The sequence below is a fragment of the Ambystoma mexicanum genome, chromosome 1p, assembly GCF_040938575.1.
Source record: "Ambystoma mexicanum isolate Mex_15411 chromosome 1p, UKY_AmexF1_1, whole genome shotgun sequence".
Lineage (NCBI taxonomy): Eukaryota > Metazoa > Chordata > Amphibia > Caudata > Ambystomatidae > Ambystoma > Ambystoma mexicanum.
The window spans coordinates 132,187,937-132,204,684 of NC_090921.1; the positions used below are offsets into that span (position 1 = coordinate 132,187,937).

Genomic DNA, 16,748 nt, shown 5'->3' on the forward strand with positions numbered 1-16,748 from the left:
CATCTAATTTCGGGTTGCACACCACAGTCTCCGGCATAAAAGTTAAAACATTGAGTCCTAGCAGGAAGAAGGCTTGATAAAAACATCAGAACCTGAACACTCACCCCAGGCAGGGCAAGTCGCACTAGAGCCCTACTGGAACATCTGGAGGCAGAGCCTGGGCCATGCGAAGCCGACGCCTCATGGATAGAAGCAGGGCCGAGATGGAGTGGGAGCAGAGGCCTCATGCAAATTCAGCACATTTTCTCTTAACCAGCTTCATTGGGATGAGCAGTCCTTAAGCATCACTGGAACTGCTGCCTCTGAGCACTCACCCTATGATGGGCTTCCTGTGGCATTGCCCTCCAGCTGCATGATATTCAGACAGGAACCTTCTTTCCTCTAAAGAGACATAATCATCCACTGTTTCCGCCTGTAGGGTTATTGCTGTACTTATATTTTCTGATCAGAGTTTTTAATATTATCATTTGTGTCCAGTGCCAAGGTGCACAGTGGGGTATAAATTGCGCTATGCAAGTGAAATTACAATCGGATTATACTAAAACGCTGTTTGTTGTCGTGAAGGGCGAACGTTTCCAGCTTTCCACTGAACACAGCACTTGGCGTGTTAGCCAGGCTTTGAGATGGCTTTTACCCTGGCAACCGATATACTAAGGAAGTTGCCTGGTGTGCTAACTTTACAAGCAACCATTTCTCAGCTCCAAAGTCTGTGCTTCTCGTAACCTTCATCACTTAGCTTCTTTGTCTTACCTTGCTTATGCTTTTGGAATTACACTCTGTCTCTCAGGGTGCAGTGTTACACCTGCTTCCTTTTTTTTACTTCGCTTAAACTTTAAGACTTGCACGCTGTCCCTCAGAATGCAGTTTTTTGCTTGCTTCTTTCTCTTTGTTTATGCTTTAGGACTTGCACGCTGTCCCTCAGAATGCAGTGTTTTGCTTGCTTCCTTTCTTTCTCTTTGTTTATGCTTCAGGACTTGTATGCGGTCCCTCAGAATGCAGTGTTTTGCTTGCTTCTTTCTCTTTGTTTATGCTTCAGGACTTGTATGCGGTCCCTCAGAATGCAGTGTTTCGCTTGCTTCTTTCTCTTTGTTTATGCTTTAGGACTTGCACGCTGTGCCTCAGAATGCAGTGTTTTGCTTGCTTCCTTTCTTTCTCTTTGTTTATGCTTCAGGACTTGCATGCGGTCCCTCAGAATGCAGTGTTTCGCTTGCTTCTTTCTCTTTGTTTATGCTTCAGGACTTGCATGCGGTCCCTCAGAATGCAGTGTTTCGCTTGCTTCTTTCTCTTTGTTTATGCTTCAGGACTTGCATGCGGTCCCTCAGAATGCAGTGTTTCGCTTGCTTCTTTCTCTTTGTTTATGCTTCAGGACTTGCATGCGGTCCCTCAGAATGCAGTGTTTTGCTTGCTTCTTTCTCTTTGTTTATGCTTCAGGACTTGTATGCGGTCCCTCAGAATGCAGTGTTTCGCTTGCTTCTTTCTCTTTGTTTATGCTTTAGGACTTGCACGCTGTCCCTCAGAATGCAGTGTTTTGCTTGCTTCCTTTCTTTCTCTTTGTTTATGCTTCAGGACTTGCATGCGGTCCCTCAGAATGCAGTGTTTCGCTTGCTTCTTTCTCTTTGTTTATGCTTCAGGACTTGTATGCGGTCCCTCAGAATGCAGTGTTTTGCTTGCTTCTTTCTCTTTGTTTATGCTTTAGGACTTGCACGCTGTCCCTCAGAATGCAGTGTTTTGCTTGCTTCTTTCTCTTTGTATATGCTTCAGGACTTGTATGCGGTCCCTCAGAATGCAGTGTTTTGCTTGCTTCTTTCTCTTTGTTTATGCTTTAGGACTTGCACGCTGTCCCTCAGAATGCAGTGTTTTGCTTGCTTCTTTCTCTTTGTTTATGCTTCAGGACTTGTATGCGGTCCCTCAGAATGCAGTGTTTTGCTTGCTTCTTTCTCTTTGTTTATGCTTTAGGACTTGCACGCTGTCCCTCAGAATGCAGTGTTTTGCTTGCTTCCTTTCTTTCTCTTTGTTTATGCTTCAGGACTTGCATGCGGTCCCTCAGAATGCAGTGTTTTGCTTGCTTCTTTCTCTTTGTTTATGCTTCAGGACTTGTATGCGGTCCCTCAGAATGCAGTGTTTTGCTTGCTTCTTTCTCTTTGTTTATGCTTTAGGACTTGCACGCTGTCCCTCAGAATGCAGTGTTTTGCTTGCTTCCTTTCTTTCTCTTTGTTTATGCTTCAGGACTTGCATGCGGTCCCTCAGAATGCAGTGTTTCGCTTGCTTCTTTCTCTTTGTTTATGCTTCAGGACTTGCATGCGGTCCCTCAGAATGCAGTGTTTCGCTTGCTTCTTTCTCTTTGTTTATGCTTCAGGACTTGCATGCGGTCCCTCAGAATGCAGTGTTTCGCTTGCTTCTTTCTCTTTGTTTATGCTTCAGGACTTGCATGCGGTCCCTCAGAATGCAGTGTTTTGCTTGCTTCTTTCTCTTTGTTTATGCTTCAGGACTTGTATGCGGTCCCTCAGAATGCAGTGTTTCGTTTGCTTCTTTCTCTTTGTTTATGCTTTAGGACTTGCACGCTGTCCCTCAGAATGCAGTGTTTTGCTTGCTTCCTTTCTTTCTCTTTGTTTATGCTTCAGGACTTGCATGCGGTCCCTCAGAATGCAGTGTTTCGCTTGCTTCTTTCTCTTTGTTTATGCTTCAGGACTTGCATGCCGTCCCTCAGAATGCAGTGTTTCGCTTGCTTCTTTCTCTTTGTTTATGCTTCAGGACTTGCATGCGGTCCCTCAGAACGCAGTGTTTCACTTGCTTCCTTTCTCTTACTTAGTTTATGCTTTAGGACTTGCAAGCTCTCCCTCAGAACGCAGTATTTCACTTGCTATCTTTCTCTTGTTTTATTTCTGCTTTTGGAATTGCACCCCATCACAGAACACAGCACTAAATGTGCTTTCTTTTGCTTACTTTGTTTATGCTTTGGGATTGTACACCATTACACAGAATAAGGGTATTATTCCAGTTGCTGTCTGTCCGCCCAAGCCTCCAGGGCTCTGCTTCTCTTCATGGGTTTAGGTTCTAGGGGCTCACCTTGACGCTGTCACTGCCTCAGATACCTGGTACATTTCTCTCAATTGGGCCTCCTCACCGACTCTGCGTTTTCCCAGCATCCACTGTTTTGTTCTTCTCTCTCCGATTCGTGATCCTTTCAGCAGGATCATGCCTTCACAACACCCAACTCCTTGACGCACGCTTGACTCTTATATGTGCCGGGAGGCCCAGGAGCGTCCCCTTGCACATACAAATGTTCAGTTCCCCAGCCTTCATCCCCAATGGTCCATGCAAGGTTGGAGAAGCAAAACACCCCCATACCTTCCATGGCCCCCTGACCTCGCATGCGTTCTGGGTAACAGAACTGACAAAGGGAAACGGTATTTCCGCTTGAGAGTTCAGGCCAGAACAGGCGTGAACCCGCAGCTGCAACACGCAGTCCCCCGCCCTGGGAAACCTAGGGTAATCACGCGAATGTGTATATTCCCAGTCAAGCTGATGAACAAGAAACTCAGTCCACTCTTCATCTGATATTTGCTATTTCTACCCTCATACAGAAGAGGCATTTTACTCCTGTTTAGGAACAGGATTTGGTCTCAAGAGTTCTCGTTCCCACCTTTCTTCATTTCTTCAGTCTCAGTAGCATTCGTTCACTGGTCTCCTAGTCCTCACAAGCCAACAGACTTCTCCCAGCACATGCTTGCATTAGCCTTCCCAAATACCCTAATTCAATATGCGTGGCTCCTATGTCTACTTTCTACTGCACTGTTATAGGGATAGGTTTCCTCTCTATCGGGTAATAGTATACTAAATAATGTGACTGTACATATAGTCGCCGGGAAATGGCATAGGAGACATTAATTATGGGGACAGCATATGGGGTAGATGGGAGCAGGGGTTTCTGGGGTGTCCCTCGCTACCTTAAAAAAATATGGTCGTTGCAGGAGTGTCCCCTGCAGCTTCCATATGGTAATACCACCGAACAAAGGCGCCATTCTTGTATGGCGACATTTCTGGGGGGAAATTATCACATGGAACCGTTTCCTCAATGCATTGTGACCCATGCCAAGTCCCCTAATAGAGTAAAGTTCATGCTAAGCGATGCATGTACTTTCCTGCTCCCAATACTCATGTGTCATGTCATGTGTCTTCATTAGCACCCAGGAGGGGAGGAGGGGGATCAACAGGCCTCCCAACCAATCAGGGAGCATAGAACGCAGGCTTTACCTCATGGTAAATCCTGTGTTCCGAGCTCGCTCTTTAGCGGGGGTCTGCCATTTTCCACACTGGGCTGAAGATAAGTACTCCCGTGCTCCCTTCACCCCACAACCCAATTTCCCCCGCCACAACCCAACCTCTGCCACACTTACGTGACGCTGGCAGTCCCTCGCCAGCACCTGAAACACTCAGTGTTTCAGGGCATGCCCACCATGGCAATGGGCGCCAATGAGCGGCAGAAGGGACTATGTGTAGCTCCATTCTCCCTTGACCATGGCGGCCATCTTTGTTTGTAGTGTTTTAAGTTGAGAAATGGCAACTGTGATTAACCGTCACTGTGCCGTTTCTCAAATTAAGAAATAGGACCCTGGTAGCAATACACCCGCCAGGCAGGGACATCATCCGCTCTAGTAACGCTTGGGGGTTACGTTAAAGGGGTTCATGTTAAGGCACCAACTGAAACTCTGCCTCAGGATTTGAGGCCGCAGGTGTATTACCTAAATAAAATACCAATATGTCCTCTTTATCTGAGAAGTAGATATAAAACATGTCCAGACACCACAACCATACACAAATGTCACGCCATACCTCCCGGTGAATGGAAGAGCCACAGCCAGCAGGGCCCTTTCACCTCCTTCTGAGTCGCAGATGCAGCGGTCACAGTGGAGGCAGTGGTAAGGCCATGGAGCATGCGGGCAAATATTTATCCAGAGATCCCGGAAAGTCCCCATACTCTTTGCCACTCGACAGTGATCATGCTAAATCAATAGGACTGGCTATTCTTTCCAAATTAAAAAAATGTCTGGTATGTTATGTTCTCGCATATTTGGAAGTTTCGTTTGCTTGCTACAAGGACTTCAATGTAACTGGAAGTCATAAAAGGTTGTGAGTTATTGTGTATTGTTGTGAACTGGTGCACCACGCCCCTGTACCCCTCCTCGGAAAACCTTCAAAGACAGAGACCTGTGTAATCTAGCCATGCTTAATGCTTGCTCTGCTATCAAACACTCTGCTGACATCTACCTCCTCCTTGAAGATATTGACCTCGATATCCTCGCTCCAACCAAGATGGGGTACAAGGCCAGCTCAGTCACTGCTTTTGACTCTTCTCCCTGATGGCAACAAGATCATCTCTTAGCCTCACCCTAACCGTTCTGGCGGTGGGGTTGCCCTGATCTTCCCTGAGTGGATCCCTTCTTCTCTCGTACCCGCCAAGCCTTACTCCTCCTTTGAGAGCCTGGTCTGCAAGCTGGTTACCTCTCCTACCTCCTACCTAACGATTGCCAATATCTATAGGCCAACTGACTCTTTCACCCTGTTCCTCTCCGAATGAGCTGATTTCTCTTCCTCTCTCCTGGCATCTTCCTCTAAACTCCTTCTACTGGGTGACTTCAACATCCACCTTGGCTCCTTAAGCACAGCGTCCACTCTCTTCTATGACCTCTGCACCTCATTCTCCCTCTCCATTATCCCTTCTGGTCCCACCGATTCGGCGGGAGGATAGCACAAGGCAACGTGCTCTCCTTGGAAGCAAGACGACATGGAGCAACGCAGGTTCGATGCCCGGGTCCGTGCTTAGAAACCTCTGGGTATTAAGCGCGTTATAAATAACTAATTACAAGAACAATTATGGGACACACTCTTGATGCCTTTATCCACACTGATCTTTCGCTCTCCGCCGCACTCGCCACCCCGCTCTCCTGGTCAGACCACTTCCTCCTCTCCTCCCACCTGGACCCTCTCAACCCTCTGACTGCACCTCCCCTAGATCTGCCAACCATGTTCATGCACATCCGCCCGATGAAACGAGTGTCAGTTGTTGCCTTTGCATCCACCTTCATCCCACCCCCTCCTCCCACTGCAGACTCAACCTCCGACTCTGCTCTCGGCAACTTCCATCTCGCCATCTAACACTCTCGACATTCTTGTGCCAGTCATGAGGATCCGCCTGAAACACGCCACCAAGCGTAACATCTGGTACGACTCTAATCTAGGAGAACTGAAGCGCGAATGCAGAGCTGCAGAACAGAAGTGGCAGACCAAAGGCTCACCCTCTGACAAACTGGCCTGTCGCCTTCTCCAAAGGCAATATCGTCTTACCATTCATTAAGAGGGCCCACATCCAGGCCCGTGTCTCTGGAGCATCCAACAACACGGCTGAACTCTTTAAAATCTGCAAGGAACTAGCCAATCCTTCTGCAGTCTCCACCTTGCCTCTTCCCTCTCAGGCCCTCTGCACAGCACAGGCTACCCACTGCACTGCACTACAAAAACTGAGGACATCCTGAACACTCTTTCTTCTTTCCCTCCCCCCCATCTGCCCATCCGCCTGCCACCCCTGGCCTCCCAACCTCCCTCAGCCTTTCTCTCCTTCTCTCGTATCACATCGGATGAGGTCGCTAGGGTTGTCTGCTCTATGAAGGTCTCCCCCAAGCAGGTCTCCCCTGTTCTTCCAGAACTATTAAGGACAATATCGGCTCCCTTGCCCCAGCGCTTGCTGATTTCTGCAATCACTTTCTTGCTACTGGGTCTTTCCCCTCTTCGTTCAAGCACTCTTTTGTCCGCCCAACTCCTGAAAAAGCCATCTGCCGACCCCTTGTGTCCGGCTAACTACTGCCCCATCTCTATCACTCCCTTCCTTGGGAAACTCCTGGAAAAGCTGGTCTTCCCCCAACTGGGCCAGCATACTGAGCTTGTGGTTGTCTATCAATCTGTATTCTGAGCATCCAGAGGCACGGAAACTGCTCTTCTGAACACCCATGAAGAACAACTCACATCTCTTGACACTAACTCTCCCGCTGTTCTCATTCTACTTGATCTTTCCTCTGCATTTGATACAGTCAACCACTCGATCCTCATAAAACGGCTCAATGATACCCTTGACTGCCCCTCCTTGTCATCCTGGGCTCTTTTGCCTCTCCTACCTCTATCTCCACCTGTGACGTTCCCAGGGTTCTAACCTCCCACCCTGGCTCTTTAACGTCTTTCTCACATTGCTTGCTCACCTTATCTCCACTTTCTCCCCTCACTTCCAGTGTTGTGCAGATGACACCCAACTCATCTTCAAGCTTCCCCCTGATACTCTCCATACTTCTTCTACCATTCTCGACTGCCTATCTGCTATCCAGTCCTGGTGTGCCTCCAATGATCTCTGCCTCAATGCCTGCAAGACTGAAATCCTTCCTATTGGAACTCCCACTCCCTCTTTCCTTCCTCCACTCTGGCCACCCTCTATGGGCTCTCTCCCTCCTCCTGTATCTGAAGCCAGAACCTTGGAGCCATCTTTCACTCCTCTCTTTATTTCCTTCCACACATCATGGACCTTGCCAAGAAGGCCTATTTTCAACTCCACCTCCTCAGAGGTATCCTTCCTTTCCTTACTTTTCCCCAGAACCGCAATGTCTCTAGAGCTCTGGTACTCTCTAGGCTGAACTACTGCAACAGCCTCTTCCTCAATCTATCCTCTTCCTCTCTCGCCCCCTCCCGCTTGTCCGGAATAGGGCTGCAAGACTCATCCTTGGCCTCAAGCCCATGGATCACATCTCTCCAGCCCTAAAATCCAACCGCTGGCTCCCGGTTGCTTCAAGGATCACATTCAAATCCCTCTGCATCATGCATAAGGCTGTCTGGGGTCGTGGTCCAATCTATCTACAACTTACTCTCACCAAATACTTTCCTGCCAGATCTTTACGCTCCTCCAGCTACAAGTCTCTGCCTGTCAGGCACTTTTCTAAACAGCGAGCTGGTGGCAGATCTCTCTCCTCGGCTGGCTGATTCCTCTGGAACAGCCTCCCCCTTCCTCTATGTCTTGAGCCAGATCTCTTCAAATTCCAGAAGCTCTTCAAGACTTTCCTCTTCACTTCCTCCTCCCCCCTCTCATTCCTGTGCTAATACCCCACAGTCGCTGAGATTGGTGGCCTGGGACGTAATGTGTTCTTGTGAGTCCCGGGCCTTCCGCCCAATCGCCCTCAGCCTTCAGCCCCATCCCAGCACTTGCCTCCGGGCCCCCACTGGCTTGTGTTCTCACAGGCCTGCACTTATTATTGGCAGGTGATCGCTATGTACCAAACTATCTCTGCGTGGCACTTACTGTTGCACACAGCTGACTCCTCGGCACTTGCCTTTGTGGAACTCCGAGCACTTACCCCCTCCTTTGCCCACTCTCTCTCTCCTTGCACTTGTATGTCCTGAATGCTCACAAGGCCTAGGAGGACCCCCCTTTCCTGTCCATCAGTTTATTCTATTTGCCTTAGATCCCATGTTCCCTCCCCTTTGCCCTGTTGGCGCTTTGAAACACAATGTATTGATGTATAAGCGCCTTACAAATGCACAATAAATAAATAAATACAGATTCTTCACTTCAAGCCATTGGTGGAACGTCCTGTTCTGCACTGCACACCTTGTACCCTTGGTGTTGATGCATTCCCCAGCACACCCTGTTAACTCTTCAGCCAGTGCATCAAGTGTGATTTTAAGCAAAGTACATCTATCAGGTGCAAATAGTCCTGCTGCTAATATGACATGTATCGATGTGCTTATTTCCTGATTTTGTATTTAACTTTCTTGCAGAGCCTGATGCAGGAGCAGGAGCTGCAAGCACAGGGCCACCAGGGAGGCAAGGAGCGGGACGGCAAACTGCTGGAGGTCATCGAGCGGAAGCGCTACCTCTGCCGGGAGATAAAAGCCCGCCAGAGGCCTGAACGGAGCCTCTGCAAGCAGGAGAGCATGCCCATCCTGCCCAGCTGGAGGAAGAACGTTGAGAACCGCAAGACCGGCACGCCGCCATGCCGCCGACAGCAGGCCGTGGTGTGGGACACAGCAATATGAGAGGCCGTGGTGGTACTCGGGCCTACACAGTGCACCCAGCGCCGCGGACACGACCGCGGTGGCGCAGGAGAGGCGGGCCCCAAAAGACTTGGGGCGCCCCAGGAAATCATGCCAGATAGGGCTAAACAGAACAGGAAACTAGTTCTTATCCAATGTCAGCAATGTCTTTTTTTTATTTAACCATCGCTGTCGAAGGCCATGACGGCGCAAAAATCAACTAGGTTCTCCATGTTCGCAGTCCACAGAATGAGACAAATGAAGAAAGCCTTTGGGTTGTTCGGCATGTTGGGGGGGTTAGAGGGTGGTGGGAGGGAGGTCTTAAAGCAGGAACATTTTGGAGTTGGGCACTTTGGTGGGCGTTCTGCGTGCTTGCCTCCTACGTTTGGAATGCCGCCGGAATGATAGGCCGATCTTGAACTAAATCCCTAGACATTGACCCAGTGCTCACAAGGGAAGCCAGGCACTGGCGTTCAAGTGGGCTGGGTCCCAAACCGGGCACGTTTTTATTATTTATTTATTTAAGTTCCCTTCGTCCAACTGACAGTGGAGGGCTTGCGAAAGACGTCGGTGCTTCCTGTGGAGCAGAATGTATTGTAATTGATCGGCAATGTATTTAATTTATATGTTAATTTATTCAACTATGTTTATTGATATGGAGTGGCAGTTTTACATCCCATGCCTCGGATAGGGCCCCGGGATGCTGTAAGTAAACATGGGTGTGACATGGCAGCCATCTTGATGTCAGGCGCTGGCGGCAGTAGAAGAACACACATGAAGCAACGTGATGGAAGGCTGAGCGGGAAAACCCCGGCTATGTCAACCATGTCAGGGGCGAACATAATGTACGGACAGCTTTGTCTGGTAGAGGTAGACATAGATTGCTAAGCCACTTCCAGGGTATACATGGTGGACACCACTCAATAAAGTTTACATTAGTCTATTGAGTCCCTGGCTTTGTAGCGTTTGGCGGCCTTGTTAAGACATTGGCAGTGTTGCAGTGCTTATGCAGCCACAGTTGTTGTACAATACGCAGAGTAACACACAGTGTAAGTCCATGTAAAGCTGAACACGTGGCGTGGTCTGATACAGGAATGTCTTTCATGTGTGATACATATCTAGCTTGCTTTATACATGTACTGCACCACCATCTGTTCGGGGTGCCACCCTGACTCCAACCAGTAAGTGCCATGGACGAGTATGTTCGTCCTTTTTGCATAGACTTGCATAAGAGCCTGGCACTTAATGGGGAACCATAACTAGCCAGAGGACGAGCTAGCCATCTACCAGCACGCGTCAACTGTAACTCCAACCCAACCACCAACCCCTTACCACAGACATGCCAAGTCCTGCACAGAGACTCATGTAAAACAGGACAAAAGCAACAGAGGTGAAAAATGAACTTGGGTATGTGTCCCACTTACAAAGGCCCACACAGGAAGAGGAGTGGTGTAAAGCAGAAGACTGGGCTCCACTGCCGAGCATCGTGATAAGTGTGGAGCCGGGTTCCACCCCCTGATTTAATGGCAGTGAGATTGCCAGTCATGGATGTGCACTCTTGATAGGATGTAAACACGACTCTATTAGCATAAATATGGCCAGCTATGGCTTAAGGAGTTTCCCCGAGAATTTCTGGGTACAGTTAGCCTCCAACTGTGCATATGAAGCACACTAGATCAGTAACACTAACCGTAATCGGAAGGGTATTTAAAATAACTTTAACAGCAATTGGGGAGTCTCCTTCTGTGAGATTCTATAGGCCCAGGAACACACATTGCCAGTTCATACACTGCTCTAGTAACAGGAATTGTAATGCCATTTACACATGCCAAACACCCCTTCACAGCTATTGGCAGTTTTCCATGCCCAGTCAAAGATATTGCCAGTTTGTTTCATATATTGGCACTGTCAGAGTTCCCAGTAAACAGGTATTCTTGCTGCCAAGTAACAGACATAGGTCGTTTCCAAATACTTAATTCCCATGCCCGGATATAGCCCACTTCCACAGTGCCCACTATCACATGTCAGTTTCCGTAGTCCCGCTGCCCAGTAACTGTTCCCGCTGGTTTCCAGGTAACTGCTATCTAGTAACGTTCTGAATACTCACAAGGCATAGTAGGTTCGTCCCCCTCCCTCTTCCCCCTCTGCTCTGAAATATTGTGCTCTAATGTATGTCCCACGCTCTTTCCCTCCCTGCCTTGTGGGAGCTTTGAAACAGTATATTCTTATTGTACAAGCACCTAACAGGCAAACAATAAATACATAAATAACGCGCATGGACAGTTCCCACCTGCCCAGCAGCAGTAATTAGCAGATCACTCGCAACAGTCAATATTGCCATTTTCCGCATGGCTACTGTTCCGTAAAGGGTAGTGAGAGCCCCAAATGCCCACTACCCTTTGGCAGTTATTGCCAGTTTCTGCATACCCACTGTCCCGTGGCAGAGGAATTGGCAGTTCCCACAATGCCTCGCTAGCAGATGTTAGCACTTTCCGCATTTCCTCCTATCCCCACCTGCGAGGCCAAGAACCTTGGTGTCACCTTTGATTCCATACTCTCCTTCTCTGCCCACATCGCTGATGTATCAAAAAAGTCAAACCTCCTACTGCACCTCCTCAGAGGTATTCTTCCTTTCCTCTCTTTCCCCCAGAAGCGCACTGTCTCCCAAGCTCTGGTTCTCTCTAAGTTGGACTATTGCAACAGCCTCTTAATCTACCTGCCTCTGCTCTCCGCCCTTTACAACTTATCCAGAACAGGACTGCGAGACTTGTCCTTGGCCTCAAGCCCTGGGATCGTATCTCTCCGTCTCTGAAATCTCTCCATTGGCTCCCTGTGGATGCAAGGATTAAATTCAAAACCCTCTGCATTGTCCACAAGGCTTTCTGGGGCCTGGGTCCAACATACCTTCAGCTATCCCTCCGCAAATACCTCCCCTCTCGAGCACTCCGCTCCTCTACCTCTAACTCCCTCAGGGTCAGTCGTTTCTCAAAGAAACGAGCTGGGGGTAGATCTCTGTCTTCGGCTGGGGCCTCCCTCTGCAACAGCCTCCCTGCCACTCTAAAACTTGAGGAGAACCATCTCCGGTTCCGGAAGCACCTCAAAACCTTCCTCTTTGTTTCTGCCTTCGCTCCCCCTTTTCCATGCTGATCTGTTCTCTCTTGGCACCATGCACCTGGCCACCTTCTGTCCTCTGGGCCCAGGTACCTGCTCATCTTGCCACCCTCACGCACTGCCTCCGGGCCACCCACTGCACTGGGGTCTGTATCTGTACCCATACAGCCCCCCCCTTTTCTCCCTACACTTTCAGACCTACACGGCCTGCTGCCATAAACCCAGCACTTGCTGGCTGCACGCCCATTGTTTGTTGCCTTTTTATTTATTATTTTAGTATTGTTTTTGTTTTCTCCTTCTCGCTCCGCACTCTCCTTTTGTCCCCCCTCCCATGCACTTCTCCCCCTTCTCCCTCTACCCTGCACTTGCACGTTCTCAATGTCACTGGGCCTAGTAAGATCGTTGTTTTTGTTCTCCCCTGTTCCCCTCCCGTGCCTTGTCGCGCTCTGAAACACTTGTGTATGAGCGCGATAGAAATAAAATATCATATCATACCCAGTAACTCAATTCCCACATACCCTCTGCCTTTAGCAGGCATTACAAATGTGCGCTTGCCAGTAATAAATATTTGGCAGTCGCTACTGCGACTAACACACCTTCCCGATGGTCACATGACCAGGTACATGTATTGAGCAATGCCCCCTGCCCAAGCCCATGAATGAGCAGTGCCGTTCCCAGCATATGCCACAGGCGTTGTCAGTTGGCACTTACCCAGTAAGAAAGGTTTGCCGTTTCTGAGATGCCCAGGGAGACATACTTGCGGTTTCCACGTGCCATTTAGAGGCACTGCCAGCTCCCACGTCTCTAGCAACCTATATTGGCAGTTTCCACACACCCAGTAACACGTATGGCCAGATGTCTCGCGCCCATTGCACAGTAACACATTTGGGCGGCATCCACAGGTAGCTTTGCTGCTTCGGTCTAGCCCAATAGTCGAAGTGAGCGGGAACGGTCGGGAGCGTGTTCCAGTACCTTTATCTGTTAATGTTAACAGCTCCATCACTTTTGCAACCGTGCTCAATATTCTGTAACTGTTCTTTATGAAGTTAGAGCACACCTCTCCACTTTAGCACCTGATATCAGTTACAGCTAAAGTGAAATCTGTTTCAACTCCATTGGTGTCACCCAGCATGACTGTCACCCTTGAAAAATGTGTTGCACTTTGCTCCCTTCCTTCCTGCTGTCTGCCGCTGGAGTCACAGTTCCACTACTTACTTGGTACACCTCTACCACTCGCCATGCCAGAGTTGCTGCTGCTGAATACTCTGATCCCCCCACCCCCACACACATACACACACACACACCGCAGAGAGCAGCCTTGGTCGCTTCCCCTCCCAGAAAGCCAACCCCGGAGTCAATAGAACAGCTGGAAAAGTCATCACACCCGCCAGCAGAAAGGACCCGGCTCCATTTCTTTTCTTTGGATATCACTGTCAGAAAAATGAAAGTATTGGAAATCATAAGCTTGAAAAATCAGATGTTTGGAGGAACTGTTTCTTTCACTTTTGCCCTCAGCCTGAACACCCCCACCTTCCTCTGAAGGGGTCCTGCACCTTCCCTGCTATCTCATCCTTCACCTAGTCCACAATTCCCACCCCTTTCCCTTTTACAGCTGATCTTTGTATAAAACAGTTGTGTCTTAAAATGTTCCACTCCTTGTAGTGCAAAGCGGAAAGACACATTATATAGTTGGTCTGGGTGGATGTACATTGCTAATTAGAAATGGTTGTGAAATAGGCAGGGAACTCACTGTGTAAGACGCTCTGTGCAACCAGTGCCTGGCACTGAAACATGCACAATGGCCAACATTACCAAACGTGTCTGTTTACACACTGCAAAAGGGCGGGGTGGAGGCTGGGTACCGCATATGGGCATATGTGTAACGGGTAAAGGAGGGTGGGGGGGGGGGTGCCCTAGCCTTTGCAAAGGGATAATTGCACGGGAGAATCCCCTGCCTCTTTTTCGGAAGAAAGCATATGAAAAACATCTTTTTTCATTGGTGGTTTCAGGTGTTTTTACGGCACATTTTTCACAGTGGTATTTTCCCCTTTTTTTTAAAAATGTTTTTATTTTTAAATGCAAAATGCAAAAAGACTTAGATATTGCCTCAAATAATTCCTCCCCCCCTGCACCCCCCAAATTCTGTGGCAGAAATGCTGGTAAAAAAACGTGCAGTAAAGAAATTCTGCAGTGACTTTTCTGGGTTACAAAAGGCTGGACACCTTTATGGGTGTAGATCGTGCATTTTAGTTCCTTTCGTTTTTTAACACAAGTTTCTAAAATGTATTTCTAGGGCTTTGCCAACATGCCCCATCAGGAGTTTGCTGGTATCCCAGCGGTTACACTGCCAGAATACCACCAGTGCAAATAGCATTGCTGCTACTCGGTCCGGCGTAATTAGCTCCAGACCACGAGTAGCGGTACAGCAGTAAGTTCCCATTCACCATTGGGTCACATTATTACCACTGGTGGTAATTGCGCCGAATAACTGACAAAAATGGGCAGTAAAGGGACATTTTCACCTCCATCAAAGGTAAAACTCCCACTTACTGGCCGACTCATGATTGGGCCAACCCTTAAATGCGGTGGTAATAGCGTTACTGCTGCATTGAAGGGCGAAGGCTCAAAATTCTGAAAGATACATTTCTGCAAAATGATTTGAGCCACATGTGGCCACCAGAAGGGCAACGGAGGATGGGGGAGTTTTCTAAGCTTTGCAAAGGGAGAAGTACCCTGGCGAATCCCCTGCCTGACTTTAGAAAGAACAGAAACTGGTATAGAACCTGCCCCTCTGACTCCATGTCTCCTGCTAGCAAATGATATATGATATGGCATTCATAACGCGCCTATACACAAGTGTTTCAAGGCGCGACGAGGCAAGGGGGTGAAACAGAGGGAGGACAAAAACAATGATCTTACTTGGCCTCTAGGCCTAGTTACATTGAGATCGCGCAAGTGCCGGGGAGAGGAGATGGGAGAAGTGCCGGGGGGATGGGCAAGTGCCAGAAACAGGATCACAAACAAGTAGTGCAGCCAACAGGTGCGAGTGTTAAAGTGCAGACAATAGGTGTCAATAAGTGCAGGTAAGGAGACTGTTGGGTTGCAGATACAGACCACAAGTGCAGGGGATGCCGGGAGGCAGTGCGGGAGTGCAACTGGGTGGGCCGGGACCTGGGCCCGAATTCAGAGGGTAGCCAGGTGACCAGTGCAGTATCAGCAGGGGAGAGGAGGCGAGAAGGCAGAAGAAAAGAGGAAAGTCTTGGGGTGCTTCTCAAGTTTCAGAGAGACATGGAGGCTGTTCCAGAGGGAGGCAAAAGCGGAAGAAAGAGAAGCGTTTCTGCAGCAAGGGGAACGCATGTGTCTAGATAACCGGGGAGGAGAAAAGTGCTGAGCCCAGGGCTATTCAGTGAGCATGCCTGACCACCAGCAAGAAGCCGCAGTCCCCGAGAAGAAGCCCACCTGCGCACCAGGGGTCTCCCAGCATATCTAATCATCTTAACATGCAAGCATGACTGCGATGGGCAGGTGGGCATTACAAGCTATTCCCTATTCCCATCCACACAGAAACATACATTCATATTGGGTTGAGTGTCTTTCTTCATGAGATTGGTACATGTTGAGCTGTGCAGTGGCATAAACGTCCTTTCGTGACTATTCTCTATACAGTACAAAATCTGTTAATGTATTTATTTGCAGCATACATAAAAACATCACAGGTTAATTAAATCGTTTGCTCCAGTCCCTATAAATATGACAGAGTTGCCAACATGTGTTTCATGTTTCGCCCCTTACTTTTAAACAATTCATCAGGGCAACAACTGGTTCATAGACCAAATGACATTTCAGTTTTATATTTTTGGCTTTGAAGGCAAAGCTAAAGAAATGACATTATTGCTAACGAGCATTAATTGGTAAAGACAAAGATGTGCTGATCAACATGCAGCAGGAAGCATTTGTAAATATTATATACACTTGTGAACACCTTACAAAACAAGTTTGCATTGTGCAGAGTTGATTCCTTTTGTGCCAACTAGTCTTACTAGACCATCCGGGCACACTTCTAATTTAAAAAAGAAAAATATGCTTTGAAGGCAAAGCTAAAGAAATGACATTATTGCTAACGAGCATTAATTGGTAAAGACAAAGATGTGCTGATCAACATGCAGCAGGAAGCATTTGTAAATATTATATACACTTGTGAACACCTTACAAAACAAGTTTGCATTGTGCAGAGTTGATTCCTTTTGTGCCAACTAGTCTTACTAGACCATCCGGGCACACTTCTAATTTAAAAAAGAAAAATATGCATCTGTGAGCGGTGAAATTGCACCACCGACACCGCAAGTCAGAAAAAGCAGGCATCATTACCCAGCCAGAGAAAGCCATCATCAAGCCAGAGCACACAGGCATCATTACCCAGCCCTAGAAAGCCATCATCAGGCCAGAGCACACAGGCATCATTACCCAGCCCTAGAAAGCCATCATCAGGCTAGAGCAAGCAGGCACCAGAACCAACCTAGAGAAAGCCATCATGAACCCAGCAAAAACCATCATCAAGCCAGAGAAAG

General features: G+C 48.3%; 1 protein-coding gene across 2 annotated transcripts in view; it reads left to right on the forward strand.

Annotated features, from left to right (window-relative positions):
- The window catches only part of NYAP1 (neuronal tyrosine phosphorylated phosphoinositide-3-kinase adaptor 1), a 664,093-nt gene extending 654,077 nt beyond the window's left edge, over window positions 1-10,016 (forward strand). For both annotated transcript variants that reach the window (XM_069644964.1, XM_069644956.1), the window contains one exon: window positions 8,815-10,016. In XM_069644964.1, the coding sequence (XP_069501065.1) occupies window positions 8,815-9,072 (258 nt within the window). In that variant the 3' untranslated portion in view covers window positions 9,073-10,016. The remainder of the gene's footprint in view (window positions 1-8,814) is intronic.
- Window positions 10,017-16,748: the final 6,732 nt, after the last annotated feature.